This window comes from Tachysurus fulvidraco, chromosome 20, assembly GCF_022655615.1.
Source record: "Tachysurus fulvidraco isolate hzauxx_2018 chromosome 20, HZAU_PFXX_2.0, whole genome shotgun sequence".
Lineage (NCBI taxonomy): Eukaryota > Metazoa > Chordata > Actinopteri > Siluriformes > Bagridae > Tachysurus > Tachysurus fulvidraco.
This window is the reverse complement of record NC_062537.1, coordinates 12,994,588-13,022,037: the sequence shown is the minus strand read 5'-3', so window position 1 is coordinate 13,022,037 and position 27,450 is coordinate 12,994,588. Positions and strand designations below refer to the sequence as shown.

The following is a 27,450-nucleotide window of genomic DNA, read 5'->3' as shown; positions in this document are numbered from 1 at the left end:
TTGAGACAGAATTGTTCACATTATTAAAACATTATTTTCTTAAAGTGATATTTATTTTACATGAAAGTACTAATTAGAATCATTTTCACCATGAATAGATGAAGTTGACAAACTTTTCCCTACGAATGTCAATAAAACTTTTTTTTGGTGTCACACCAAAGGACAAAAAAACTTAACAACTTCAGTTGTCTTAAAACATAGTTAAATATTTAAACAATTCTGACAGAAATACTTACCATGTGCACTTCTCATGGCCTTCATACGGGTCTTCAGGCACATGACCTTGAGTGGGGTCTTTCAATTAAATGTAGTTGTCCATGATATTGCCCAAATTAAAATGAGGTTTTTGCATAACACCAAAGGACATTTTTTTCTGTGACAAACTTTATGAAATTCCTACACTTTTAGAAATGTATGTATATGAAAAGTGATGGCCACTTATTGAAATAGACACTTGCACAATTATGCCAGAAGTGTTCATTAAGATTTTTAAACATTATTTTCTTTATTTATAAAATGTAATATTTATGAAATAATGTTGTCTACCATCACACCATAGGACAATTTTGAGATTTGGCTCAAAGTTCTAAAAAACTAACAATAACTTGGGTATTAAAACAACAAATTCATATAAAACAAGAAAATGTTTAACCATTTACAGTATTCTAAATTATGAAAATGTGAAATAAATTATGTTTTATCTTCTGTGACAGTGAAAAAGCCATGTCACGTCAACTACCCACCTGCAGACGCCAGTTAGTGGGAGATATTTTAAGCTTGTCAAAAAATATAGATAAGGAGATGGGCGAATGGTCATTTATAACTATACAATCATACCAACAGTTTTTGATTTTTGACACCAATTCTTGAGATACTAAAAAATAATCAATACGTGATCTAGATTTATGTATCCCTGAATAACAAGAATATTCCAACTTACCTGGGTTAAGTTTCCTCCATATCTCTGTCAAATTCAAGTCAGTCATATATTGTATTATGGTTTTCCTAAATTGAGATTTTTGGGGGTCCGTTTTTGTTGATCGATCTAACAGAGGGTCCAAAGTACAATTAAAGTCCCCACCTATTATATTTAGGCCGTGTAAAGACGATAAAGTAAAAAAAGAAATTTACAAAGAATTTGGGTTTGTCTTCATTAGGTCCGTAGATGATAGCCAGATTTATTGCAATAGAAAATATATTACCCTGAACAATGACAAACCTTTCTTGAGGGTCTTGAACAATATTAGTAAGTTGAAAAGGAATCGTCTTATGAATAAGAATTAGAACCCCTCGAGCATAATTATTATACGTTGCATGTATCACTTGACCAGGCCATCTCAGTCGCACATGTTTAATTTTCGAAATTGCAAGATGGACTTACTAAAGAAAAAATATTTTAGAAATGCAAGTTTTTAAGCCTGTTCATAACCTGCTTTAATTTAGTTAACTTATTGAGTCCCCAGACATTCCAACTTATAAATCTCAAATCCGACAAATTAGAATTTTCCATAACACTTTAAGAACATAATACATATTCATATTGAGTGTGACATACAAATTAAAACAAGTGAAACAATAAAAAAAATAAACCCATTAAAATAAATCCCCTTAATCCTTGACATCCCATTCCCTTCCCTTACTTAAACAAACTATTTAAGGGCAGTGCCAATCCACACCAACGAGGAGTGGCAAAAACTGTATAGGTACACTCCTCAGACAGCCCACCCAGCTCGTCCCCGCAACTCTGCATTTCACCATCTCTAATGCCAAACGACTTAGCCATATAAAAATACAAAAATTAAATTACACGAGCCTACTGGGTGCATAACAAAAAATGTCTACCTGATATGGTAATTAGAGTCCGCATATAGAAAAAAGAAAGAAGAAAAAAAACATATATATAAAGTGCAAATATTATATAAAGAAAAATAAAATTAAAAAAATAATAATTATATATATATAGCACCTTTTTGTCCTCAAGTCTACGACTATATTCCGTGGCCGTGTTTAAATTACAAACCTAGTTCGATAGGAAATTCTCAGCTTCTTCGGGTGTAGAGAAAATAATTACCTTCCCCTCGTGAAGAATCCTCATCTTGCAAGGATGTAATTGAAATCCCCTAAAGGATCCAGCTTCAATTAACTTTTTCTTCACTACGTTGAATGGACTCCGTGTCTTCATGGTTTCCGCTGAGAAGTCTTGTGCAAAAAAGATCTTGTGATTCTCATGGGTGATCTCACACTTTTTGGCTGTTTGAAACACAAACTCCCGATCTTGAAATAGTGAAAACGAATGATTAATGCTCTGCTCTAACCCGGCCTCGGTTTTGCCAAAGTACGGTGTGCCCTTTCCAAGACGAAGGGTCTAGAGCAGGGGTATTCAATTAAATTTCAAAGAGGTCCAGTTACTAAAATTTCCTCCCAGCAAAGGTCCGAATCTTATATTGTCACTTAAAATAGTGTACCCTCATGTTAATAAAATCAATAACGCACATACATTTCTATATAATTTATTGTTAAATTTCAAGTGTTTTCAAAGTCTGAACTTGTATGGCACTTGAATGGAAAACAATACTGTAGTATTGTAATACTTTACTACATGTCAAGTAACAGACAACAGACACAGAATTTCTTCTGAATAAAATAAATAAAAAGTGCAAGCAGCTTTGTGCAGCCTGAACTTAGGGCCTATATTTCAAGTAATGTAAAACATTCAGAATCTTTCAAATAAAATAAAAGTGATTTTAATCTTTAAGAAAAAAAATTAAACAAAAGACTTTTGAGCTGCCCCCTTTTTAAACATTAACTACATTAATAACACAGGAACCTTGGGCAAAAGAACATTTCAAGTAAAATAGAACAGGGCAGAATTTACTGAATAAAAGAAAAGTGCAGAGCTTTGAGCAGCTCCCTTTTTCCTCTCTCCTTTCCACCTGTCCTTACTCCCTTTCCATCCTCCGTTACTAGTGAGAGAAATGGGCATGTAACTGTCCTGCCAGCAGTTTGAATCTTAATTGTCCTGCCAGCGTAATTAGGTTCATTACTGCCACCTTCTGGGGCAAGCCGTGGCCTAATGGTTAGAGAGTCTGACTCGTAATAGTAAGATTGTGGCTTCGAATCTCGGGCCGGCCACGACTGAGGTGCCCTTGAGCAAGGCACCGAACCCCCCAACTGCTCCCAGGGCGCCGCAGCATAAATAGCTGCCCACTGCTCCGGGTGTGTGTTCACGGTGTGTGTGCACTTTGGATGGGTCAAATGCAGAAAACGAGTATGGTTCACCATACTTAGCCGTATGTCACGTCACTTTCACTTCTGCTCTGGAGTATAGAACAGAAACAATCTGTTTTTGGCTTGGCTTTTGATGACGCTCCTGTCGTAATAACTAGATTAACTGCGCATGAACGAAAGATTTATCTTTTTATTAATATCAAAGAGCTTATAAAATCTTATAATATTAGATTATAATAAGGAGATGCTTAATATGATAATATTAGAATTTTAACGGGTCCGGGCGGACCCGTCACTCGGTCAGGATCCGGACCGCGGTCCGCCATTTGGTGATGCCCTAGAGGTATCAAGACCCAGCCAGATCGGTAACATGTGTTGAATGAACTCCACCATGGGTCGAGTTTTCTCCGCTGACTCTGGTAGTCCCACAAGCATCAGATTCTTGCGTCTCCCGCGATTCTCCAAGTCCTCCGTCTTTGACTCCAAATAAGCAAAGCGTTTTACAGCATCAGTCAGCTGCAGTTTCACTCTTTCTATGTCATCTTCGGCGGTCCCTATCCGGTCCACGACTCCACAGCGCCCCCCCCCCCCGCTACTGAATCCTTAATTTTAAAATAGAGCTTTATTTAGAATCCATTTTTATTCTTCTTTTGTCTGCTGTCACAACAAGTCACGAAGTAACAGCCTGCTTTTATATTACTATATGCTTGCTCTATAGCTAAAAGTACCTCAGTGATAGTCAACGGTTTCCTGTCTTTTGACTCAGTTGACCCACAGCTATTTCTCTCACTCTCGCTGTCTCTCTCACTGAAATCATTAAAATGTCCTTTCGCAGCTCAGACGATCGATGATGATGATGATGATGATGATGATGATGATGATGATGATGATGATGACGATTCATCTTTTAGTTCAGTAGGTTTTTTCTCTACCGCGTCATAGTTTATCACAAAATAATGTCTGCATTATGTAGGACGAGAAGAAAACAGCTTAATTACTGTGTCACTTGACATTGCTGTGAAAGAGCATTTTTAGATGAAATTTAGTAGGGGAGACCGGGGCTGGTTGTCTCACGGGCTGGTTGTCACATTGCTTATTCCAGACACACTAGGTGGCGCTGTGGTAAAATTTTGATATCAATCTGTCAGCCTTTGATAGCTTACTCATTTTTTTCACTCGTAATTTTGCTGAGTAGACACAAAACATTGAGGTGAGGAGACAATTTTTTATTTTCATGGGTCAGAGTAAATTTTCATGTTGATGTTGTTTTTGTGTTGAGAGCTTGTAGGATATTAGTCAAGTCAAGTCAAGTCAAGTCAAGAAGCTTTTTATTGTCATTTCAACCATATATATCTGTTGCAGTACACAGTGAAATGAGACAACGTTTCTCCAGGATCAAGGTGCTACATAAAACAAAGACAGGGCTAAGGACATGTAAGTAGTCTTAGCCACATAAAGTGCAACTGTGCAACCTGGTGCAAACAGTGCAGGACAAGACAAGCAAGACAGTGCAGGACAAAAGACAGTGCAGGACAAAAAACAGTGCAGACATTAAGTTACAAGACAATACAAAAAGTACAAAAAAATGCAATACACAAAAGACAATAAACAGTAACAGAAACAGCGCCGACCGACCGGTGTAAATACTGAATGTTCAAACAGTATTTTGTGCAGTAAAAGAATGAACAGCAGCAGGTTCTTAGCAGCAGGTCCTTTGGATTATATATGGAGTTGTGCAAAAAACAGCAGATGACTGAGATATTGTCCAATATGTGCAAAAACAGCAGAAAAGTGTGCAAAACAGTGTGTGTGTTTTGTGAGGGTCTGTGCAGTCCATACAGATGATGTGTGTGTATGTTGTGCTCAGTATAGTACAGTTCGGTTATTGAGAAGTCTGATAGCTTGTGGGAAGAAACTGTTACGCAGTCTGGTCGTGAGGGCCCGAATGCTTCGGTACCTTTTTCCAGACGGCAGGAGGGTGAAGAGTGTGTGTGAGGGGTGTGTGGGGTCATCCACAATGCTGTTGCCTTTGCGGACGCAGCGTGTGGTGTAAGTGTCCATGATAGAGGGAAGAGAGACCCCAATGATCTTCTCCGCTGTCCTCACTATCCGCTGCAGGGTTTTGCGATCCGAGATCGTACAGTTCCCAAACCAGACAGTGATGCAGCTGCTCAGGATGCTCTCAATGGTCCCTCTGTAGAACATGGTCAGGGTTGGGGGAGGGAGATGTGCCTTTCTCAGCCTTCGGAGGAAGTAGAGACGCTGCTGGGCTTTCTTGGTGATGGCGCTGGTGTTGAATGACCAGGTGAGGTTCTCCGCTAGATGAACACCCAGAAATTTGGTGCTCTTGACGATCTCTACAGATGATCCGTCGATGTTCAGCGGAGAGTGGTCGCTCTGTGCTCTTGTCATTCAAAAACAAAACACTCATTAAAAAGCCAAAAGTAGTAGCTTTATTTTGAGTCATATTTTAGCTATCAAGTAAAAGCCATGTGGCAGTTAGCTTAGCATGTTTGTCAAGAAGTCAGTTAGGGATGGTTGTCTCATAGCTTGAAGGGTTGGTTGTCACATGTGACAACCAACCCCTCAGGTATTAGAAATTTTTTTGTTTTTTTTTTCAACTGAGAATGTGCAGACAGTGATATATTGTGTCTTTGTTGGTAGAATGGTCATACACCAATAGCAAGTCCAGGAAAGTATGGCTCAGATGTGTTCGCTGCAAATGTGGGCACACAAAGATTGTACCCCTGGCAATCCAGGGGCATACATTTCTCACAACTGTGATTCTTGTGACTCTGAATGAAGCACAGCCTGTGCTTTGCAGTGTTTCCTACTTTAGTTCAGTAGATTGTTAAAAATATTGTACATGTAGACCTTTTAAAGGGATAGTTCACCCAAAAATGAAAATTCTGGCATTATTTACTCACCCTCATGTTATGAATCTGTATTCATAATGTTCTTTGTTCTAATGAACACAAAGGAAGATATTTTGAGAAATGTTTGTAACCAAACCGTTACAAAAGGAAAAAATAATACTATAGAAGTAAATGGGGTCCACGAACGGTTTGGTTACAAACATTTCTTAAAATATCTTCCTTTGTGCTCATTAGAACAATAAATGTATACGGAGTTGTAACAACATGAGAGTGAGTGAATGATGACAGAATTTTCATTTTTGGGTGAACTATCCCTTTAAGACTGTCTATCTGACTGAACTATCCCTGTTTGTTTTTGTTTGCTGTTGTTTGCAGGGGCATACATTTGTCACAACTGTGATTCTTGTGACTCTGAATGAAGCACAGCAGACAATTCAAGTAACTGATCACCCACTTTAGTCCCATTGTTTAAACATAAGAGGCATTGATGACAACTATCATAGGGGTGCTATTCACATTAAAACTTATTTGCAGTTTCTAGCTTAAAAAACTAAAAAGTTACACATTATCTTTTTAGATCCCAATTTATCACTGAAATCCTATTGAACCTCTATAGGGACAACCAACCCCATACCTCGTGACAACCAACCCCGTAACTGTTGGTTGTCACATTGTGTCAGAGTGTCTTTGATGGTAAATTACTTCATGTTACAATAAATTCTAAAAGTAAAAAGTATACACATTTAAAGCCAAGAACCCAAGTTTTCATTTCATGTAGGAATTACTGCTGAAAGATTTTTTGAAGATGAGCAATTCATGCATGAGTAAATATTGTGACAACCAACCCCGGTCTCCCCTGCGTTTACTGATAAAACTGTCTCTAAGAGGTCTGTGGGATGTGACAGAACCTCTTCACTGCTGGCGTAGATCCATAGAGCTGTGCAGGCTCAACTCTGAAAAGTTGTCCTGGTGACTGTCCAAATTGTGATGAGTTGTTATGTCAGCTCCTATGTCGTATAAATTATGCCACAGTTACAGAATCCCAAGGCGTTTGATGCAGGAACGCAGTCACTACACGTCTTCTTTGTTACTTGGGTGGTATTATTTAGAGCACTTTTTTTTTCTTTTACATTTAATATGTACATTTGTTTTTTTTACATAAAATAATGTAAGGTACATAATTTGACATGATGAACCACAGATGCATCTAAACCTTTACTCTCAAACATTATAGAAATAATCTGCACTACACATGATGGTTGCACCCCAGGAAGTAAAGTTAGTCACCTTTATTCAAAGAGTGTATTATATGATCGCCCAAAACGATGGTGTGAATTTGTGTTATTTTATTATATTAATTTGACAGTTACGTATTATTGTAGAGATAAGGTGGAAATCGCTTGTGCCTTTGTGTTCTTCTTGGTTCTTTAGTTTCTTCCACTATCCAGAAACATGATCGTGGATGTCACGATGACACGGTGAGACAACAGGCGAGTGAGGATCCAAATGCAGTTTTTAGAGTTTTAATCGGCCAATACACGAAACAGAAAAACAGTCAGGCAGGCAACACAAGGCAGAACACTGAACGAACAGGCAATGGGAACATCGAACAGAAACACACTACATACCAACACCAACAACGACCAACAACATTGAAGTGAACAGACAGAGTATATATGGTGAACGGAAACCAATCACAAAACAGAGACAGACAAGGACTAAGACAAAACACCTGGGGAAGAGATTGAATGTAATTAGTGTCCCTGGTAACAGATAGGTGGGCGGGGTCAACAATTAACATCAGGGAGAGACGGCAGACAGAAACAAGGGGAAAACACAGACAGACACATTACAGAGCCCCCCCCCTACGAGCGGCTTCCAGACGCTCCCAAGTCCACAAAACCCAGTTCAGGCGGGTGGCGCGAAGGCGCAACCAGGGTGGGAGGGCGGGTCGGGTTCGTATAGTGGTGGCACCCGCCGAGCAGGAGGCCGGGGTTGCGCCGGCAGAGCCGGAGGCCAGGGCGGCGCCGGCAGAGCCGGAGGCCAGGGCGGCGCCGGCAGAGCAGGAGGCCAGGGCGGCGCCGGCAGAGCAGGAGGCCAGGGCGGCGCCGGCAGAGCAGGAGGCCAGGGCGGCGCCGGGAGAACAGGAGGCCAGGGCGGCGCCGGGAGAACAGGAGGCCAGGGCGGCGCCGGGAGAACAGGAGGCCAGGGCGGCGCCGGGAGAACAGGAGGCCAGGGCGGCGCCGGAGGCAGAGCCAGAGACCAGAGCAGGACCGGAGACCAGGGTGGTGCTGGAGGCGGAGCCAGAGACCAGAGTAGGACCGGAGACCAGGGTGGTGCTGGAGGCGGAGCCAGAGACCAGAGTAGGACCGGAGACCAGGGTGGTGCTGGAGGCGGAGCCAGAGACCAGAGCAGGACCGGGGACCAGGGTGGTGCTGGAGGCGGAGCCAGAGACCGGAACGGAGTTGGCAGCCAGGGTGGTGCTTTGGGCCTATGAACAGGGACAGGAGGTAGAAGGGCTGGCAAGTCCAGCGAAGCAAAACACAGGAAAACAGAAACATGCATAGGTTCAGGCCAGGCAGAGAGTTCAGGTAGTTTGGGTGTCATGATGGCGTCCTCTGACTCAGTCATTTCGGTCGACCCGGCCGATTCGGCTGGTTCCGTCAGCTCGGCCGGTTCCGTCGACCCGGTCGGTTCGGCAGGTTCCTTCGGCCCGGTCGGTTCCGTCGACCCGGACGGTTCTGCAGGTTCCTTCGACCCGGTCGGTTCCGTCGACCCGGTCGGTCCTGCAGGTTCCTTCGACCCGGTCGGTTCCGTCGACCCGGTCGGTCCTGCAGGTTCCTTCGACCCGGTCGGTTCCGTCGACCCGGTCGGTCCTGCAGGTTCCTTCGACCCGGTCGGTTCCGTCGACCCGGTCGGTCCGGTCGGTCCGGCAGGTTCCATCGACCCGGTCGGTTCCGTCGACCCGGTCGGCTCGGCAGGTTCAGCAGGTTCCATCGACCCGGTCGGTTCCGTCGACCCGGACGGTTCTGCAGGTTCCTTCGACCCGGTCGGTTCCGTCGACCCGGTCGGTCCGGTAGGTTCCATCGACCCGGCAGGTTCCGTCGACCCGGACGGTTCGGCAGGTTCCGTCGACCCGGTCGGTTCCGTCGACCCGGTCGGTCCGGTAGGTTCCATCGACCCGGCAGGTTCCGTCGACCCGGACGGTTCGGCAGGTTCCGTCGACCCGGTCGGTTCCGTCGACCCGGTCGGTTCGGCAGATTCCATCGACCCGGTCGGTTCCGGCGACCCGGCTGGTTCCGGCGACCCGGCTGGTCCAGCTGGCGGCTTAGGGATGCCGGCCGCCCGAGCCGACCTCATCGGGGTATCCGCCAGTTTGGAGACCAGCCGGTTAGCACGGACCTCAGCCGAGCTCGCCGGTACGGTAGCCATGGGAACTGGCTCAATCACGGATGTGCACGGGACTGGTCTGGGCGGAGGCACTGTGGAGCATTCGGGCGTCCGTGGCTGATTCCACTCTGTGGCCCACGGATCCCGATGCTTGCTGCCCCCCCCCAAAAAATACTTACGGCCGGCTTCCGTCTCTACGGTGCTCACGCTCAGCGTGGACCCGTCCAGGAGCAACGCCAAGTTGACGAACTCCGAGAATGTCTTTATTTCTCTGGTAGACGGCATCAAATACCGCAGGATCTCCCTTAGTCCATGCTTAAAAATGTCTTTGAGCGCCTTTTCATCGAAGTTGACCTCGCTGCACAGGTCCAAGAATACCTCCGTGTACTCCTCAACTGGGGCGTCCTCCTGACGTAGGCAAAACAGGAGTTCTGCTGGATCCATTGGAGGTTGGTCGTTCTGTCACGATGACACGGTGAGACAACAGGCGAGTGAGGATCCAAATGCAGTTTTTAGAGTTTTAATCGGCCAATACACGAAACAGAAAAACAGTCAGGCAGGCAACACAAGGCAGAACACTGAACGAACAGGCAATGGGAACATCGAACAGAAACACACTACATACCAACACCAACAACGACCAACAACATTGAAGTGAACAGACAGAGTATATATGGTGAACGGAAACCAATCACAAAACAGAGACAGACAAGGACTAAGACAAAACACCTGGGGAAGAGATTGAATGTAATTAGTGTCCCTGGTAACAGATAGGTGGGCGGGGTCAACAATTAACATCAGGGAGAGACGGCAGACAGAAACAAGGGGAAAACACAGACAGACACATTACAGTGGACTAGTGACTTCAAATTGCTCATAAACCTCATATATAAGGGGGGAAAGTGATAAGCTGTGAAGATTTGGCATCCTGTCCGTGATATATCGCTGCTTATCCCCCAGTATTATTAACTCTGGATGTATAATTTGAATAATGAAGTGTTTGGTTAGTGATTAGTGTTGGGGTTAAAATGTGTTGACACAGCACTTTACACTAAAAAAAACAATACTTTCTCAGTGCTTCAGTTGAGTTGTGGTTGGTAACAGTGCAGATTGATGTAAGGGGTGTTTTAGAGGCTGATTTAAAAGCTAGGATTTCAGGAAAAAAAAGATTTAGGAATAATTTCATTTCTGTAATGTGAATAAAAGGTCATTGATTTGTACTTTGTACAGCTGAAATGTCAGTAAAGGATGAATTGTATATTAAGCTACAGGCACAGAAGCATTACACACATTTACATTTAGAAGTCAGTAAATCAAATGACAAGAAACATAACACAAGTAATATATAAGTAACAAGTAGCAAACAGGTGATTACAGTGATGGAATAATTGGTTCCTTATACTTTAAATGAATAATGAAGTCGTCTTCTAACTAAGATTGCGTGAAAACCTCTACTCCCGTCAGGACCGTAAGGCAGGCGTAGGACTCCAGGAGGTGCCGTGTCTCCATTTAGTAGCTTTTTATCACTCGTCTGACAGTGTTTGTTTTGGTTGCCGCACAACTTTCGTTTCTCTCGCAACTCTGGACTTGTGTCTGGACTTCCCCAGACCTCTGAGGCTAACAGTGGAGAAATGCGAGGGCCTGGAAGGGGTGCATGTATACCTCTAGGGCTTGAACGTGGGCTATTTAAGGGGCTGCTACACACCTGGCCAGAACAAACACGAGGTATGCTCAAAGGCGATGAAGAGGTGAACTCAGATTCTGAGGAGCTATATGCTGATGAGTCTTCACCACAAGTCTGAAGTTGCAACATGCGTTGGTTCAGGATGGAGATCCCCTTCCCATTACTCCTGTCCTCCAAACCCACATCTACGGCTTTCTTCTTGGAAGCTTTCCCTATCAGGAGTACTCTCATGTTACCTTCAGACTGTGACAGTTGGTGGTAAGCACGTCCAGCTCCTTCCAGATCTTCATATTCCACCAGTACGCTCTCCTTAGTGAACAGCTCTGGGTATCTGTAGCTGTATTTCTGAAGCTCAGGCAGGAGCTCTCTGCCAGGCCTGTTGACCCGAGCCATGGTAATGGTACCAAACGGCTCCAGAATTGCAATAGCAGTTTCCATGGTGCTCTTGCAAGGTGTTGATGTGCCGTGTGCCATGTTCTCTGTCAGATTTGATTCTGTGATGTTCCAGACCAGCAGCAGTCTGCTCGGTACCTGAAAGAGGACAGACTCGGGCACCGGCTCAATTCTGCGCACTTTATTTCCCTCTTTGTTCACCTCTAGTATTAACGAATGCCGGAGGGCATATGCTGTGACCCACCAATCTTTTGTCAACTGCTTCATCTGAAATCAAAGTGAAAGTATGTAAACACTTAGCTATACAGTATATACCAAGAAATCATGCTAAAAATTAAAGACCAACCAAGGTAAAACTTTATAACACTATTACAGGAAAGAGGCACCAGCTTACCTTTTTAAAAGAGGTCAGCAACTTGATATTGACATAACCCATCTTATTTCTCCTGACATGCTTTAAAAGGAAAGCATCCTTGACCAGATTCTCATCAGAGAGATAATATTCAATCTGAGAGACCATCTTTTCTATTAGATCAGCATCCGGAGGTATCCAGTCATCAAGGTCTATATCTTCGTCGTTTTCATTCGGCGTAGAGAAATATCTGAGGAGGGCAAAATTAACGGGTATACACGAATGAGAAAAAAATAGTTCACCAGCAAAAAGAATAAAGTATAAAACAACAGAGCTTACTTTTTAGTCCTGTCCATTTTGTCGTCAGCTTTGGCGTTTCAGTGCAATTGGCAGCAGTATTCTTCAAATTTGTGTCAGCGTGAAAATGTTTAATAACAGCCCTCAGAGCCTGAGTGGTCTTGTCTGCCCTCGATGCTCTCCTTCACTGTTATAAATCTGCTGTAAACACCCACACAACTGAATCTGTCATGCAGAAACTAACCAATCGATAGCGTTTACCAGAACAATGCTGTAAAGTGGTATTACCATTTGAGGACACTTCCACACACTGACATCACAAGAGGAGCCAAAATAAGTTACACAAATTCTTGTGCCAAAAATAGCTGTGTTATGTGATTGTACTAACATAAGTATCTATTCATGATTTGGGTCTAGATTTAGCTCATTATGGGTATATACTTCATTCTTATTTGAATTCTGAACAACAGATCACGAGAAGCCAATTATAAAATTAGGTTTCAATGGATTCTTCAAGACAAATAAAATCAATGACAAAAAATAACAGAAAAGACTGCTGTTATGAAGGTCATCATAAAATATAATACTATGTCATAGACATAGTTGATTACACATTAACTTAATCAAGCTTTATCTTATCTGCACAGTCATTTAATATTAAAAGAATTAGAAAACGAGTTGGCAAGTAAAGCGCATTATTGTAATATCGGATGCACTAACAACATACTGCATAAAAGCTCTCAAGATGCAAAGGTGTCATTAATAAGGCCTGCTTCACACTGCTTTTTTTTAACCATAAAAAAAAAAAATACTGCAGTGGCTTCTCTGAACATCCAGCAGATACAATTTTAACACGTGACATTTTTTAACGTTTTAGTAACGTGAAACACTCCGCAGTTACTGCCTACTCAACATTAAAAGACTTTTTATGTCCATTTGAAAAAGTTGGAGATGACATATGTTACCCCGGTTCAAACTTCCCAAGGAGATAATCCTAGGCCCTAGTCAGAAGGAAATCCCAGTTTATCCACTGACCATTGTGAAATAAACAAGTTAAAGCATCACAAGCTTTACTAAATCTATGTCTGGATTTTTCTTTAGTGAAAAACACACACACACCGTGAACACACACACACACCGTGAACACACACCCGGAGCAGTGGGCAGCCATTTATGCTGCAGAGCCCGGGGAGCAGTTGGGGGGGTTCGGTGCCTTGCTCAAGGGCACCTCAGTCGTGGCTGGCCCAAGACTCGAAGCCACAACCTTAGGGTTAGGAGTCAAACTCTCTAACCATTAGGCCACGACTTCCCCCCTTTAACAAAAAAAAATGCTATTTGGTTTTGTCATATCACATGGAGGTGGTGATTTTATTTCTTTTTTTTTTTTTACAGCTGGTGAAGATTTTTGAATGACTTAACTGCAATGCAATCTTGAGACATTCTGTACTCTCGACTTTTTTCCCTCTGGTTGTGTGCTATAGTAATATTTGCCTGAGGCTCACAAGCTCTGCCCAGGGAACATTGAGCTTCTGATTTCCTTTGTACACTTCTGAGTATTGTGAAAGTAATTGGTGCTTGGCTATGTTTATTGACAAAACACAGCAGATGAAGCTATAACGAAAGTAGAAGTCTGACTTGTGAGACCTGTGTTTGAATTTTATTTACATTGGCAGCTCAGTGGTTAAGATATTAGAATACTGTTTGAAAGGTCACGAGTGCATGAAATTGATTCATGACCTTGGGTACTAAACTCATACTGAACATAGCATGTTTGTGTGAATATTGTTGTCTACACATGGGATATTTTTGCACTGAAAAAACACTATTCATATTTCAGTGATTAAAGATTACCTTTTTCTGACATAGAAGCACATAGCAGCAACTCACCAAAAATGAATGTAAACACAGTGTGCTGTCATAGGTAGTAATTACCCAGGATTGTTTGGTATGTTAGGAGTAAGTTTGGAGGCAAGTGGACCACATGGTGATGAGAAAAACAGTTGAACTCTGAGAGAGAGAAAGAGAAATGGATACTAGTTTCTCATATTATAGACTAATATTTGCTTAATTGTCATCATTGTGAATGCATCCATTGATTATCCCTTAACATTACCCTTAACATACAGTATTTACACTGATCAGTTTTGTTTGTTTATTGTCTTTTGTGTATTGTCTTGTATTATTGTCTTTTGTCCTGCACTGTGTTTCTGTCTTGTCTTGCACTGTTTGCACCAGGTTGCACAGATGCACTTTATGTATCTAGGACTAACTTACTAAGTCCTTAGCTCTGTCTTTGTTTTATGTAGCACCATGATCCTGGAGAAACGTCTCATTTCACTGTCTACAGCAACAGCTATATATGTTTGAAATGACAACAAAAGCTTCTTGACTTGACTTAAACTGAACTGTCTTTCAAAGCATATTTTTCACAGACAAAACCTTCTGGAAATAATAATAAAAATAATAATAATAATAATAATAGTAATAATAATAATAATCTGGGGCTAAACCTCTAAATATAAAAAGCTGCATATCTGTTAAAGTCAATTTTAGCAGAATTGTTTCATGCTTAATAATCAAACCATTTTCACAGTATGTGGCTTGTCTAGTATAAGTAGACAGCTTAATCTTATTACAGCAACATGCACTAGAGATTTATCTCTCTGCTTTTATATCAGAAGGGATTTCTGAAGAAGAATCAACATGATTAGTGTGAATTACATTTTAGCCTAATCTCAGGTTTAATCTCTGTGTAAAAACCTGTCCTGTTAGTTTTTATCATGGTTACTTGAACAGGACATAACAGATTCATCGTGTTTAAAAACTTTTTGTATACACACATTGTTTTTTTTTTATGAAAATGCATTCGAATATAAAATATATTTATACTACGTTTATCATATACCACATAAAAGTAAATGTTTTTTCATGGTTTTGCATCACTTTTGCGTAAAAGTGAAGTAAAAATGAGAAGAAAACAAAATAAGACAAAATGTTCTTCTTTAATGAACAAGCATTACAAGTCAAACGGATATCCCATAATAAACCAGACCACGTGTAACGTGTGCGTTTTCCCGGTCTATGTACCACGTGCTGTAGCCCCAGCGTTACGAACACTGCATTTGATATCATTTGAATTTTGTCTCGAGCTCTCAGTGAAAAAACGTTGAGCTGCACCGGGATCCGTGATTGGACCGCCCGGGCCACGTGACCGCCCCTTTCTGATAAGCGGCCATATTTGTCAAGCCCATTCTTTCATTCGTTTGCAGCACAAAGTAAGATATTTCTATTAGCTTTGTTGATTTATTTTTCTTTAAATTATCACTGTTTTTCCCGTCTTACAGGTGCTGTGTGAAATGCATGATGACTTAATGTTAACTTGGCGTTTCTGTATGAATATTTAAGCTAATTTATTCGGTCGTTAGCTATCGGCTAAATATAACCGTTTTTCTAACCGTCGCGGTGCTAGCTGGAGTTAGCATTTCTAAGACCGGTTTTTCAGCGTCGTACGAATTCTTATAGTCCGAATAAAACCTAAACATTTATTTACTTGTATTCCAGCTTTTTAGTTTACAATGGCGACCGCCACTTCCACCCCGGCCGGCCAGAGAATAAGCACCCGATCCAGCAGCGGGACCCCTCTGAGCCCCACCAGGATCAGCAGACTGCAGGAGAAAGAGGATCTCTGCAACCTCAACGACCGCTTGGCCACTTATATCGACAAAGTCAGGAGTCTCGAGTCAGAGAACAGTGTTCTTCACCTACAGATTTCTGAAAAGGAAGAGGTGAGGAGCCGGGAGCTGACCGGCCTCAAGTCTCTGTATGAGAACGAGCTCGCAGACGCGCGACGCTCTTTAGACGACACCGCTAAAGAACGAGCCAGGCTTCAGATCGAGCTGGGAAAACTCCGAACCGAGCATGATCAACTCCTGCAGAAGTGAGTCAACTCGCTTGTGCATGAGTTTTTTTTTATATTTATTTCTTTCTTACCAAATCAATGAATTCAATTTCCTCCTCGTGCTTAAGACATTGTTTCAAAACCGCCCGCCATTTGTAACTCATTAGGAATATGGACGCTCAGCTAAGCGAATGTACCGAGTTTCTGTGTGATGCTCAATCTGGCACGAAATTTAGCCCACTTTTTGCTGTAGTTCAAGTCATTTTGTCCCAGAAATAGTGTTGTAAAACTAATGGTCAACCCTCAACAATGCAAATAGGTGAATTTACTTGCTTTTACATGACCTTTTTTTTTTTACCCATGATGTCTTACACCTGCTGCTATGAGCATCCTCAGGCATGAAAACAGGTTTTGTGTATTTACTGTGCCCTGAAAACAGATGTATTCAAGAAGTTTCTGTCCTAGCTGATTAGTTAATATGACCTACTGAAGGATTGCGAATTTCCAGTTTTAATCTGTTTTTATGCTTTGTGTGCTATTGTGGTTGAAGTGGACACAGCTGGACTGTTTCATTTTGTCGGCATGTGATTGGGGTTTGTGTGTCTTCCTTTTCCTTTAACACTTCATGTGGCATGGTTAGTCATGGGTTGGTGTCAGTAGAAGGCAGGGCTTATAGTACTATATCTAGTAGTACAAACGTTTCCTCTAGTGTGTTGGAAGTTTATCACACACTTCACACTGGAGTCTGTTGCAAATTAGAGGGAAGCAAAGTGTCTTGTTGCTGAGTGCTTGATTCTGAATGTCTTGTTCCTTTCTGTTCAACAACAGTATCCAAAAAACAAACACTATCAGTCGGAAAAAAATAACAACTTTATATTTTGATGGTGCTTGGTGACCTTTTCGAAAAGAGCAGTCAAAAATCTCAGATCATTATTAATGTTAAGAACAGTAATCACTATGTATAAAATCTAAGGATTCTAGTCATTCTTGATAGTGCTTTATTTAGCTTTATGTCCACCGGTGTAAGTGGTAAGTTTTTACTATTAGAATAAAAGCCATACACACAACCATGCACAGACACTCCTTTCTGCTTTTATCTGAACTGATTCATTGCCTTGGTAAACAATCATCTCGTTTGCACTGGTTGTTTGTAAGCATTGTTTCGACTTGTACAAGTGATTTTTATTTTTTTTTTATTTTCTTAAATGTATATATTTCTATAATCACACCAAAAATACACTACACAGAAGTACAAGTATTAGGGAACATGGTGAATTTTAAAAAATGTATTCCATGAAAGTTTGAGTATAGTAGGTGAAAAACCCATAACCCTCTTACAGCAGACCTTTTACATTAACTCTGAAAGTGAAGAATATTTATAATTGGGAAAAACCAAGTGGCACTGCATTAGCACCTACGATTTGCAACGTATTCTATTACCATATCAAAACACACAGCTTGTGGTATATTCAAATGGCATCACACATCCATGGATCTATTTTGCATATCAAATCACATCAGTACATGTTGAGTAATGTTTGTAATTTTCTTTTATCATTTCGGCAATGTAATTATTGCTTTAGAAAACATGTTCATTTTCTGCTTCACTGTCAAATAAGTCTACAAGTGAAGTGAGAAATGTTGGTCAGTGAACTGAATTTCTGAAATTGAACTTAATTTGAATTGAATTAGAATTGATCTGTGGTGCATATGGTATACAAGTCCAGTATGACACTAAGGCACTTAGATACTTTGTTTAATGCATATGGACACACACCTAGTCATTTGTCATTTATGCATCACCTCAGCAAAGCGATTCAACTCTCGTGATGAAGGTCAGTTTGCTTTTGTTTGAATAGTCGTCAGTCATTGAACACCCACAGAGTCAAAGCCCCATGCAGCTTTCTCCACCATTAGGAAACTCCATTTATCAGCCCAAGCTTTAACCTTATCCCAGAAATGTGATCCTGAATTAGAGGAAGATGGCAGTAGTCTTCTTTCTGTGGGTGTTATCTTGTGATTTTATTTTGGCTTAATCTGAAATTTGAAGCCCAAGCTTTTGGATGCAAAGCTGAATTCTCAAATCAGCTGAGTGTAATTTGTAATATTGGACTGTCCTACAGCATGTTGTAAAGAGTATAGTGCAGGGTTTTGGTGCTGGGAAATTCAACTGTCTTTTACATCTGCCTAAATATTTTAAAACCCTGATTCAGACACTGGATAAATTTCTTAAACGACAAAGATAACTCGCACCATAGTCTGTATTACATCAGCGGTTAAATCCTGACTGTTTTTATAAAGCTATTTTTATTAAAAGTTGTTTTTTGGGCGATTCTGGAAAGGGGAAAGCTATGTATTTTTTTTAATAAACCTTTTGAGACCAAGAAAGTGTGTTGAATGAATAATATGGACTGATTTGAGAGGTTAAGTTGATTGACTGAAACATAAAGAACCCTCTTACCATCTGTTCCTAAGAAAGTTAGAGTCCCTTTATCTGCAACTCGCCTCTGCACGTGTGCAACGTACTCTTAAGTGTGTGTGTGTGTGTGTTGCAGTCTCTGAATAAATCATCTCTGCTTTAGCGTGCTAAAATAATGGTAAACGGATTTGGGGAACTCTCTGAAATCAAGTGCAGAATGTAGAAAATCAGCATGTTTTGCATTAGCAGAGATTTTCCATATGGTCTAACGAGCAAGGCTTTTCGTGCCTTTACGTCACCGAGGTTTGAGTGACATGACAGATGTCTACCAGCTGTCTATTTCCTACTGAGAAGTGTCCTTTTGTCCAGGTTGAACTGGGAGGATGCATTTGCTACTGAAAGCTTTATGGAGTTAATAATCAGGGCTGTAATTGTTGGTAAGGCTGTTCTAAGTGACCCATGTAGTAAAAGATGGACCTTGTTTTAGCCGATATGCAAGCTGTGAATGTTATAATTTTAAATTTCATAAGAAGCATATTGAAATTGACAATTCAGCCTGTTTTCTTCTGGCCCAAATGTTCTGACTAGAGAATGACCATTTGCTTTGGTCATTTGTGGCGTGTGTGTGTGAGTGTATGTGTTTATGAAGTGGGTATATGATGATTCCTTTCATGAGGTATGAATTAATGAGTGAATTAAACCAGGTCACTAGTTTTAGGCAATGAAATCCTGCAGGTGATCACTGAAAGGGGGGAAGGAACGTGCATCCTGGACCCTAAAATTAAAATTCATTGACCTAACAGCACAGTCTTGCTAATCAGTGTTCTGTGGTCAAATTCAGCTTGATCACATGGCACAGTAACTAGGTCTACTAGTGATTGGTGTTTGAATGCTTTCAGCTGTGTTCAGAATTACTAAGCTTGTGCTTCGTTACCTATTTGTACCTCATGCCTAAAAGCTCACGCATGCACACGGTCACACCAAGGTTAACGCCCATTAGCTCCTCGGGTCAGTCGTCTAAAATGCTGGCAGTTCAGTGAGAGCAATTACTAGTCGTGCTGGTATTTGCACTTTCTGTCATAAGCCTGTCATAATCTGTGGTGATTGTCAAGCATTCATGAGGTCTTTGAGAAGGGATTGTTGCCTGAGAGCTGTAATTTCTTTCTATGGTTATCATGTTAGAAACAGGATTTTGACTCTTGTACCAAATCTATGGAAAATGTACTGTATTGTATTCCTACTACTATGGCTAATACGATTAGCATTCCACATCTAACTTGTGTCTGTGATTTGTATATATGAATCATGGCATATGGGAGAAATATGAAGTGCTGTGTTCTTTGTCTGGGTCCACATAACAGGGAATGGATAATTCACACTTTCTTGCAAATATGGAGCAATAAAGTAAATAATGGGAGTGAAGAAAGTAATGTTAAACCTTTCTTAACTTTGTCATGTTGCTTGACATGCCCACATCTAGCTGGTCATAGTCATTCATGTTCACAGAAATCAGCAGCTCATATTTCAAAAAATGAATGATGTTGGATCCCTTTTTTCAGTGTCACTGTATGGTTTCTTGCACATTACCCACATGTACAGAACACCTGCAAAATCTGTTTCTTTTCTCCATTTTTGGTATGCATCTACTCAAATGGTAGGTTTAAGGGAAGGACTGCCACAAAATGTCAACAAGAATCTATTTCCTGTCAGTGTATGAGTAGCATTTTGTGTGTGCATTCTTTTCATTCATCCTCTGGAATGAATAAAATGTCAGGCTTCGATTCGTAACAGTCAGACTGGACATATCATCTTTGAGTCAGAGATATTTTCCTAATGAAGAAAGACATAACGTTTGTGTAGAAGGAATGGAATTTGTTTTCAAACCAAACTATAATTTGGTTTGAGGACCTACTTAAAATGGTTTGTTATTAGTACATCAGAAATATTTGGAATTAGATATTATTATTATTATTATTATTATTATTATTATTATATATTATATAGATATTATTGTTGTTATTATTTTATTATACATTTTGTTTAAAAAAAAAAAAGTGCCCTCATGTCTTCAGTTACTGATATGCTGTGTCTTTGGTTGTAGCTATTCTAAAAAGGATGCAGACCTGGCTGGATGTCAGGCCCGGCTGAAGGATTTGGAGGCATTATTGAACACTAAGGAGGCCAGTCTGGCCACCGCCTATTCTGAGAAGAAAGGCCTTGAGGCCATGCTAGCAGATCTGCAAGCCCAGATCCAGGAGGTACACTTTTCCTTTTACTTTATTTATTTAATTAATTAATTTTTGCGCTTGTGTTAATGCTGGCATGTGAGCTCCTAGCTAATGTCACTTTCACGTCTGTTGTGTTTAGCTGGAGGCCGGACTGATTTCAGCTAAGAAGCAGCTGGGAGATGAGACTCTGCAGAGGGTGGATGTGGAGAACCGCTACCAGAGCCTGGTGGAGGAACTTGAGTTCCGCAAAAACATGTTTGAAGAGGTAAACAAGGTTTTAGTTTTTGAACCCAAGATCCCCTTTCTACTCTGGCCTTTCCCCATTAGCATACTTTTCAATACTTTAATATTTTGGTGATTTTTGTCTAGTCGTTTATTTTTAATTAACAACTCAGAACCTGATCAAGAATCATAATGACTTAGACTTTTGTTGCATTTTTTTTTAATTGGCTCAGTCTGACATGCAATTGGTTCAAATGGTATTGCTGATGCCATCTTGCCTTAGCAGTATGAATAAATTCACAGCCAACAGGATGCTCATGGTCCTGAAAATGTGCTATGCTGCAGACAGATAACATCAATTAAATGCATTGAAAGGAGTTAACAGATTGTAACTGCCCACACACCCAGGTGTTGAAAAGCTACCTAATAAAGCAGGTTGAATGATGGTACTGGCTAACCATAACCACAGAGCTGCAGCAATAAAAACACCACTAGACACGGTTTCTTTTTTTGCTGCCGGAGATGAGCTTACACTAGTGAAAAGTGTTGGATGATTTTAAAAACGTTGAAGATACGGTTTCCTTCCTTGGGTGGGATAAATTCCTTTCCTTGGGTAGTCATCTAGTCGGAATACATAGGAAATACGGTCTCGCATCCTTTAGAAGAAGTTTCAATGAAGCAAAAGTGAATTTGTTTTCAATGAAATGTTCCAGCAACACAACCTGAGAAATCAAGCTCAAATCCTTGCCCAATAGACTATTACTCATATAAGGTGTATGCATGTTTCCAAAAACAGTTGATCATGTTCTGACAAAATAAAGGATTAGTCATATATGGACATGTATGGCTATTGTAAAATATGCTGCACTGTGTTCCTTGCCTGGCTCACAGGAAATTAAGGACACCCGGCGCAGGCATGAGACCCGTCTGGTTGAAGTGGACTCCGGTCGCCAGAGTGAGTACGAGTTCAAGCTTGCTCAGGCCCTGGCAGACATGAGGCAGCAGCATGATGATCAAGTAAAACTGTACAAGGAAGAGATGGAGCAGACTTATGTGGCCAAGGTGAGGCTCAATAATTTCTCATGAATTTATAACTCATCCGCTCGATTAATCTGAACGGATGTCTGTCACTGTTTTCATAAGTATTTTTTAATTTTGTGTATAGAGTTGTGTATAGGAATTATTAGAGCAAGTATCATGACTTTTTAATTTGTTGAATGCAATAAAGGATGTCACACCTTGTGTTGCAATGTGCTCGCATGTAGTAGAAGTGATGAGTTCTTAAAGCATTTCAGCTTGCAAGAGTCTTTCTCAACTCAGGTTTTTTGCCATCCCTCTAACCCCTGATTTTTGCAAACGTGTGTTAAATCTGGTCCTACAGTGATTATCATTAAACGCTAGAATGGTTATAATGTCTTAAAATAATTGATTAAAATACTTTAAGACTAATTTACAAAGTCAAAAGTTACTGGAAACATTGCAGATATCTGCAAGTATTGAAGATGACTATTTATGGGGGTCTTATTTATTTAATTTTTTTGCCAGTAAACTGTGACTGTGTGTGTGTATACACACTTTTTTTTTTTTCTTTCTTCCTTTTCTTCACACCTCCTGTGAATGTGTCGCACTTCCTTCCAGCCTCTCATAAGATGCTGTTTTTAGTTCCTCTTTACTTAAAGTTTAAGCTTTCTTTCCATGTGCTGGTTGTATTGAGCTATCCTTTGTGTTTTCAGCTGGAGAACGTACGACTGTCTTCAGAGATGAACAGCAGTTCAGCAAGCATGGCACGAGAAGAGCTGAAGGAATCTATTATGAGAGTTGAGAGTCTGTCAGCTCAGCTGGCCAGCTTGCAGAAGGAGGTACATATTCATTTAAATGCACTTCTGCTGTTGCTGCTGGGATACTTTCATTATATTGATGGAGTGGGCTGTAAAACCTTTTATGATGTTTTATTGATTGGTAAAACAAAGGTTGTGAAAGTTCTGATGGTTTAAGTTGCAATGTGCAAAACAGTGTGTCGGTGTTCTGCAGCTAGAATGAATTTCCTGTTTATGTACAGCTGCTTCAAGGCACCATAAGATTTAAAAAGGTTTGTTAGTCTTCAAAGAGCGGTCTGTCTAACATCATTCTTCATTGTTTTCAAAAAAATATATTTTTATTTGGTGTTATTCTCTTATTTCCAGATATGTTTAGAATGTTTTTTTTTTTTTATGCTTGATCGGTTTTAAAGGTGTGGCCTTCAAAATAAGTGTTACTGGGCAGTTTAAAGATGCCTAAACAAGAAAACTACCATCATATTTTAATGTAGTGGATCAGATATTAAATTAGTCTGCATTTATACTTTTTGCTGACCAGAGCAAAACAGAGCTGCCTCTTTTTCATAAAAAATCAACTTGCAAGCCATTCAACAGAATATTTGTATTCTTGCTGGGAATAAAGAAGAAAAGCTAAATGGTTCTATTAAATGTTTTTCAGAACTTGATTGACACATGAGTAGATAAATATTTGAACATCACTGTGATGTCTGTAATGTGCTTCAGCAGTGTAGGACTTATTGTATTAGCCAGGAAAGAGAGACAGGAGTGACAGCAGCTGCACAGTAGGAGGAGTGAAACAGGAGCAGGTAAACGAGTGGAAAGAAGAGCAGTGTGGACAAGGGAGGTAGATGATAGATGGAAAAGTTGTGAATGTGTTTACAGGCAGGCTGCATGTGATCACTACTCCTAGAGTATGAATTTAAGTTGACAATTTCTTGTCTGTTTCTCTTTCCTTTCTCCTTTCTTCTCTCATGTCTTCTGTGTTTATTCGAATAGACACGTGGCTGGCAGGATCGCATCAATGACCTGGAGGCTGCTCTGGCCCATGAGAAGGATCTGAGCCGCAAGATACTGGCTGATAAAGAGCGTGAGATCGCGGAGATCCGAGCCAAGATGCAGCAGCAGCTTGAAGAGTATGAGCAGCTGCTGGATGTCAAACTGGCCTTGGACATGGAGATCAATGCTTATAGGAAGCTACTGGAGGGCGAGGAGGAGAGGTAAAATTCTCATGTCCTTTGTTTATGCAGAATGTTTCAGAGCTGATGGAGTGTGGTAGGCTCACCTCCACTGAACATGAATAATTATTTTCCTTCCTTTTATGCTCTTTTCTTTAGATTGAAGCTTTCTCCTAGCCCATCGTCTCGTGTGACCGTGTCTCGAGCCTCGTCTAGCCGTAGCGTTCGCACTACACGTGGGAAGAGGAAGCGTGTGGATGTGGAGGAGTCAGAGGCCAGCAGCAGTGTCAGCATCGCCCACTCAGCCTCTGCCACTGGCAATGTCAGCATCGATGAACTGGATGTGGATGGCAAGTTCATCCGTCTGCACAACAACTCCGATCAGGTCCGAGACCACACGGACATTTATTCATAATTATTCATACATTTTGTGATACTAATGTAAGATTTTGGGTTTTGTAGGACCAGGCAATGGTAGGGTTTGAGCTGACCAGAATTATTGGAGAAACTTCTGCTACCTACAAGTTTACTCCCAAATATGTCCTGAAGGCAGGACAGAAAGTCACAGTAAGTTCCTAGATTTTTCTTGTAATGATTTTGTAGTTTGTTGTAGTTTATGCAGTTGTCATTTTATGGAATTGACTTGCTGTTAAAGTGCATTACTGTCTGTGGTAGATTTGGGCATCTAATGCAGGTGTGAGCTCCAGCCCTCCCAATGACCTCGTCTGGAAGAACCAGAACTCGTGGGGCACTGGCGAGAACATCAAGGTTGTCTTGACCAACCCAGAAGGAGAGGTGAGAAATTACATTCCCAAAAAACCACTTTGCCTGCCACTGTTATGGGCTCCACATTGTCTTCTCTTGGAATTAGACTTTACAAACCAGTCTGTCATGCTGTTTGCAGGAAGTTGCTGTAAGGAGTACAGTGTTCAAAACTGCCACAGTAACAGAGGAAGAGGATGATGAGGGAATGGAGGCCATTGAGGAAGAACTCTTCCTTCAGCACGTAAGATGCAGTGTCTTGCTTTATGACCATATATAACATGTTAGAATGATGGCAAAGCATGGTCATGTTCACAAACATTTTTGTAACTTCGTTTCCTTTGAGTATGGTGGAGTTTTCGGTATTCTCATGTCCATCTGTTTCTTCTGCATTTTACTGTTTCTTAATGTGTCTGGGTATAAATCGTGGCCTGTCCTGGGTGTATTCTTATCAGTGCAGAGTTCCCAGGATAGGCTTTGTATTCACATTCTTGACTCTCATAACTCCCTGAAAGATAATTATTTATAAAACGATTAATTATTTGCCAAAAATATGATTTGTGTAGAAAGAAAATGTGAGCAGTCCATTAGGATTTTTGATGGGCAATCCTAGTTTAGTACTTTCCTGAAATGATTTAGATTCTATGTATGTTTGTCCTTTTTTGTATTGTAACTTGTCTCCTGAATGCAAAAAATAATCTTATTTTCGGTGTTCTGAAATTAACTTAAGAAGCTTTCTTTGGAAAGTTGTGGTTGGTTGTGTAGATTCACACAATTCTACAATTTCCTCTTGAATTCGGGATCGATTCAAATTTTTGCATATCTGAAGAAATGTTGGTCCTCCTCTTCAGTGTACTGATGATTTGCACTAATGCTTTGACAGGGAGAACCACAAAGAGAGGGTGCCAAGAGAGGCTGCTTGATCATGTGAGAGCGGTAACACTACACATCACCCAACTCTTCCACTACAGCCAGGTTCAGCTGCCAACTCTACAACCACCTCAGAACTATTTTTGTATCACTTCTGTATAATAAACCAAGTGAAGTTTTTTTTAAATTTTTTTTTATTTCTCTTTGGTTTTAATGGATTGTAAACCTTTTTGCTACATTTCTATTTCAATTTTATATGTGAATTCACAAATGCTTCACAACTTTCTTTCTATGAACCAAAATCTAGCGATCAGTGGAGGACTGTAGTGAGACTGAGAGCTCTGTGAGAAGTAGGCAGCTTTTGCATAATTACCAAGTCCTTCAGGTGCTGTGATCTTACCTTAATTTGTGGATCTTCAAACATGGCATTTTAAGGGTCTCTTTATAGAAAAGTTATAATTTTATACTAGTTTTGTAGTTTTTAGTCAGTCACGTCTTGTGTATAATGGAATGTAGACTAAATTTACACATTTGAAGGTAAAACCAGGCTGATTATCATCAGTTTTAAAGAGCAAGTTGCTGGATATAATAAAACTGCTGGTTCTTAAACTCAAGGACTCTTTGAAATGCAGTGCACCATAAGGTGTCAGTCTAGAGTCAAATTTGTTATTGGTGTCTTTTTTTTTTTTTTTTCTCTCTCTCCTTTTGAATACTGATTAGGTGATGTAGACTGGGCCAGTTTTTTTTTTTCTACTCTTGACTGTGCCAGCATGCTAACTTGATCCATGGAATTACTCCCTAGCAGATACAAGTAATTGAGAAGTTTGAGAAGAAACATGGAGACTAGCATAATGTTCTTGAGCTAATCTTTGCCAGCAGTGTATGTAAGGAGTCTAAATTGGCTACACTATCTCACAAGACACTAAAGCAGTAGATTGTATCGGTGTCATTTATATTTAATTACCTCTTAAGAATTAGTCTTGGGTGAGCTTGCTTCTTATTTTATTCCAGTTTGTCCCTCTTATCTAACTCTGAATGAATAGTTGTATGCCTATATTTTGCTTTCATTTTAACCTTGAGTAGATTTGTGGGTTGTCTTTCATGTCACTTGCATGCTTTTACTCTAATCTTTACCGTTTGTAAGGCAAAATAAAATTTTGTTGTATTTTCTATCTAGTCTGTCTGCCTTTTTTCCCCTTGCCCTAAAATCTTAATTCTATGAAAAACCTAAAGATTTTATTCTATCAAATGGCTTTTGAATTCCTTCTTTTTGTTTGGAATATAAGTGAATGAGAGGCTTGAATTCCTTCACTTGTAGCATTGAGTGGATAATTTGTTACAACACATTGGGTTCATCTTCTGGTTTGTAGAGATTCACTGGTAGATTTGCCTTGGTCAAAAAATCACCTCCATTGACATGAAGTGAGCCTAACAATAGACCACTAGGTGGTGTTGGTGTGTTTTCTGCCTGAGAGCATGTCTTTTGTGATCTCTCCTGGATAATGGTTTTTAAATGTTTGTAGGATTTACATGGAATTATTTAATCTTAACCAGCAGATGATCTGAATAAATGTTGGAATTGAACTAAACCGGGTAAAATTGCAAGGTCAAGAAGCGTGTCTGTGCAGTCAGTATCAAGTTCTACTTGTTGATTTAGAATTGTTTCTGGGAGATGTAGATGATAACTAAGATCTGGTGTGGCTTGTGTAGTGTATTTAAAACCTTTGGGAACATGATCCTTATATGTTTGTGTTTCATAGCTGAACCTAATACAGTGGGGTTTTGTGGGTATGGTGTATTTATTGTTCAGTATCAGGAAATATTTATTAATATATGCAT

At 40.5% G+C, this 27,450-nt stretch overlaps 2 protein-coding genes across 4 annotated transcripts; one reads left to right on the top strand and one right to left on the bottom strand.

The window, feature by feature from the left end:
- Positions 1–10,351: 10,351 nt before the first annotated feature.
- LOC113660289 (la-related protein 6-like) lies at positions 10,352–12,723 on the bottom strand. The gene is made up of 3 exons (XM_027173649.2): positions 12,263–12,723; positions 11,966–12,173; positions 10,352–11,838 (listed from the first exon to the last, which is right to left on the bottom strand). The coding sequence occupies exons 1-3, from the start codon at positions 12,277–12,279 to the stop codon at positions 10,891–10,893; spliced, it is 1,173 nt and encodes a 390-aa protein (XP_027029450.2). The 5' UTR covers positions 12,280–12,723; the 3' UTR covers positions 10,352–10,890.
- Positions 12,724–15,336: 2,613 nt separating this feature from the next.
- lmnb1 (lamin B1) lies at positions 15,337–26,781 on the top strand. Of its 3 annotated transcripts, XM_027173632.2 has the most exons (13): positions 15,338–15,495; positions 15,782–16,157; positions 20,639–20,795; positions 20,905–21,030; positions 21,879–22,049; positions 22,721–22,846; positions 23,551–23,610; positions 23,801–24,021; positions 24,139–24,364; positions 24,442–24,546; positions 24,655–24,774; positions 24,884–24,985; positions 25,625–26,781. In XM_027173632.2, the coding sequence occupies exons 2-13, from the start codon at positions 15,796–15,798 to the stop codon at positions 25,670–25,672; spliced, it is 1,824 nt and encodes a 607-aa protein (XP_027029433.2). In that variant the 5' UTR covers positions 15,338–15,495; positions 15,782–15,795; the 3' UTR covers positions 25,673–26,781. The 3 variants fall into 3 exon arrangements, with proteins under 3 accessions (XP_047660582.1, XP_027029433.2, XP_027029434.2); XM_027173633.2 differs by lacking the exon at positions 23,551–23,610; XM_047804626.1 differs by lacking the exons at positions 24,442–24,546; positions 24,655–24,774; positions 24,884–24,985 and having other exon boundaries at positions 15,337–15,495.
- Positions 26,782–27,450: the final 669 nt, after the last annotated feature.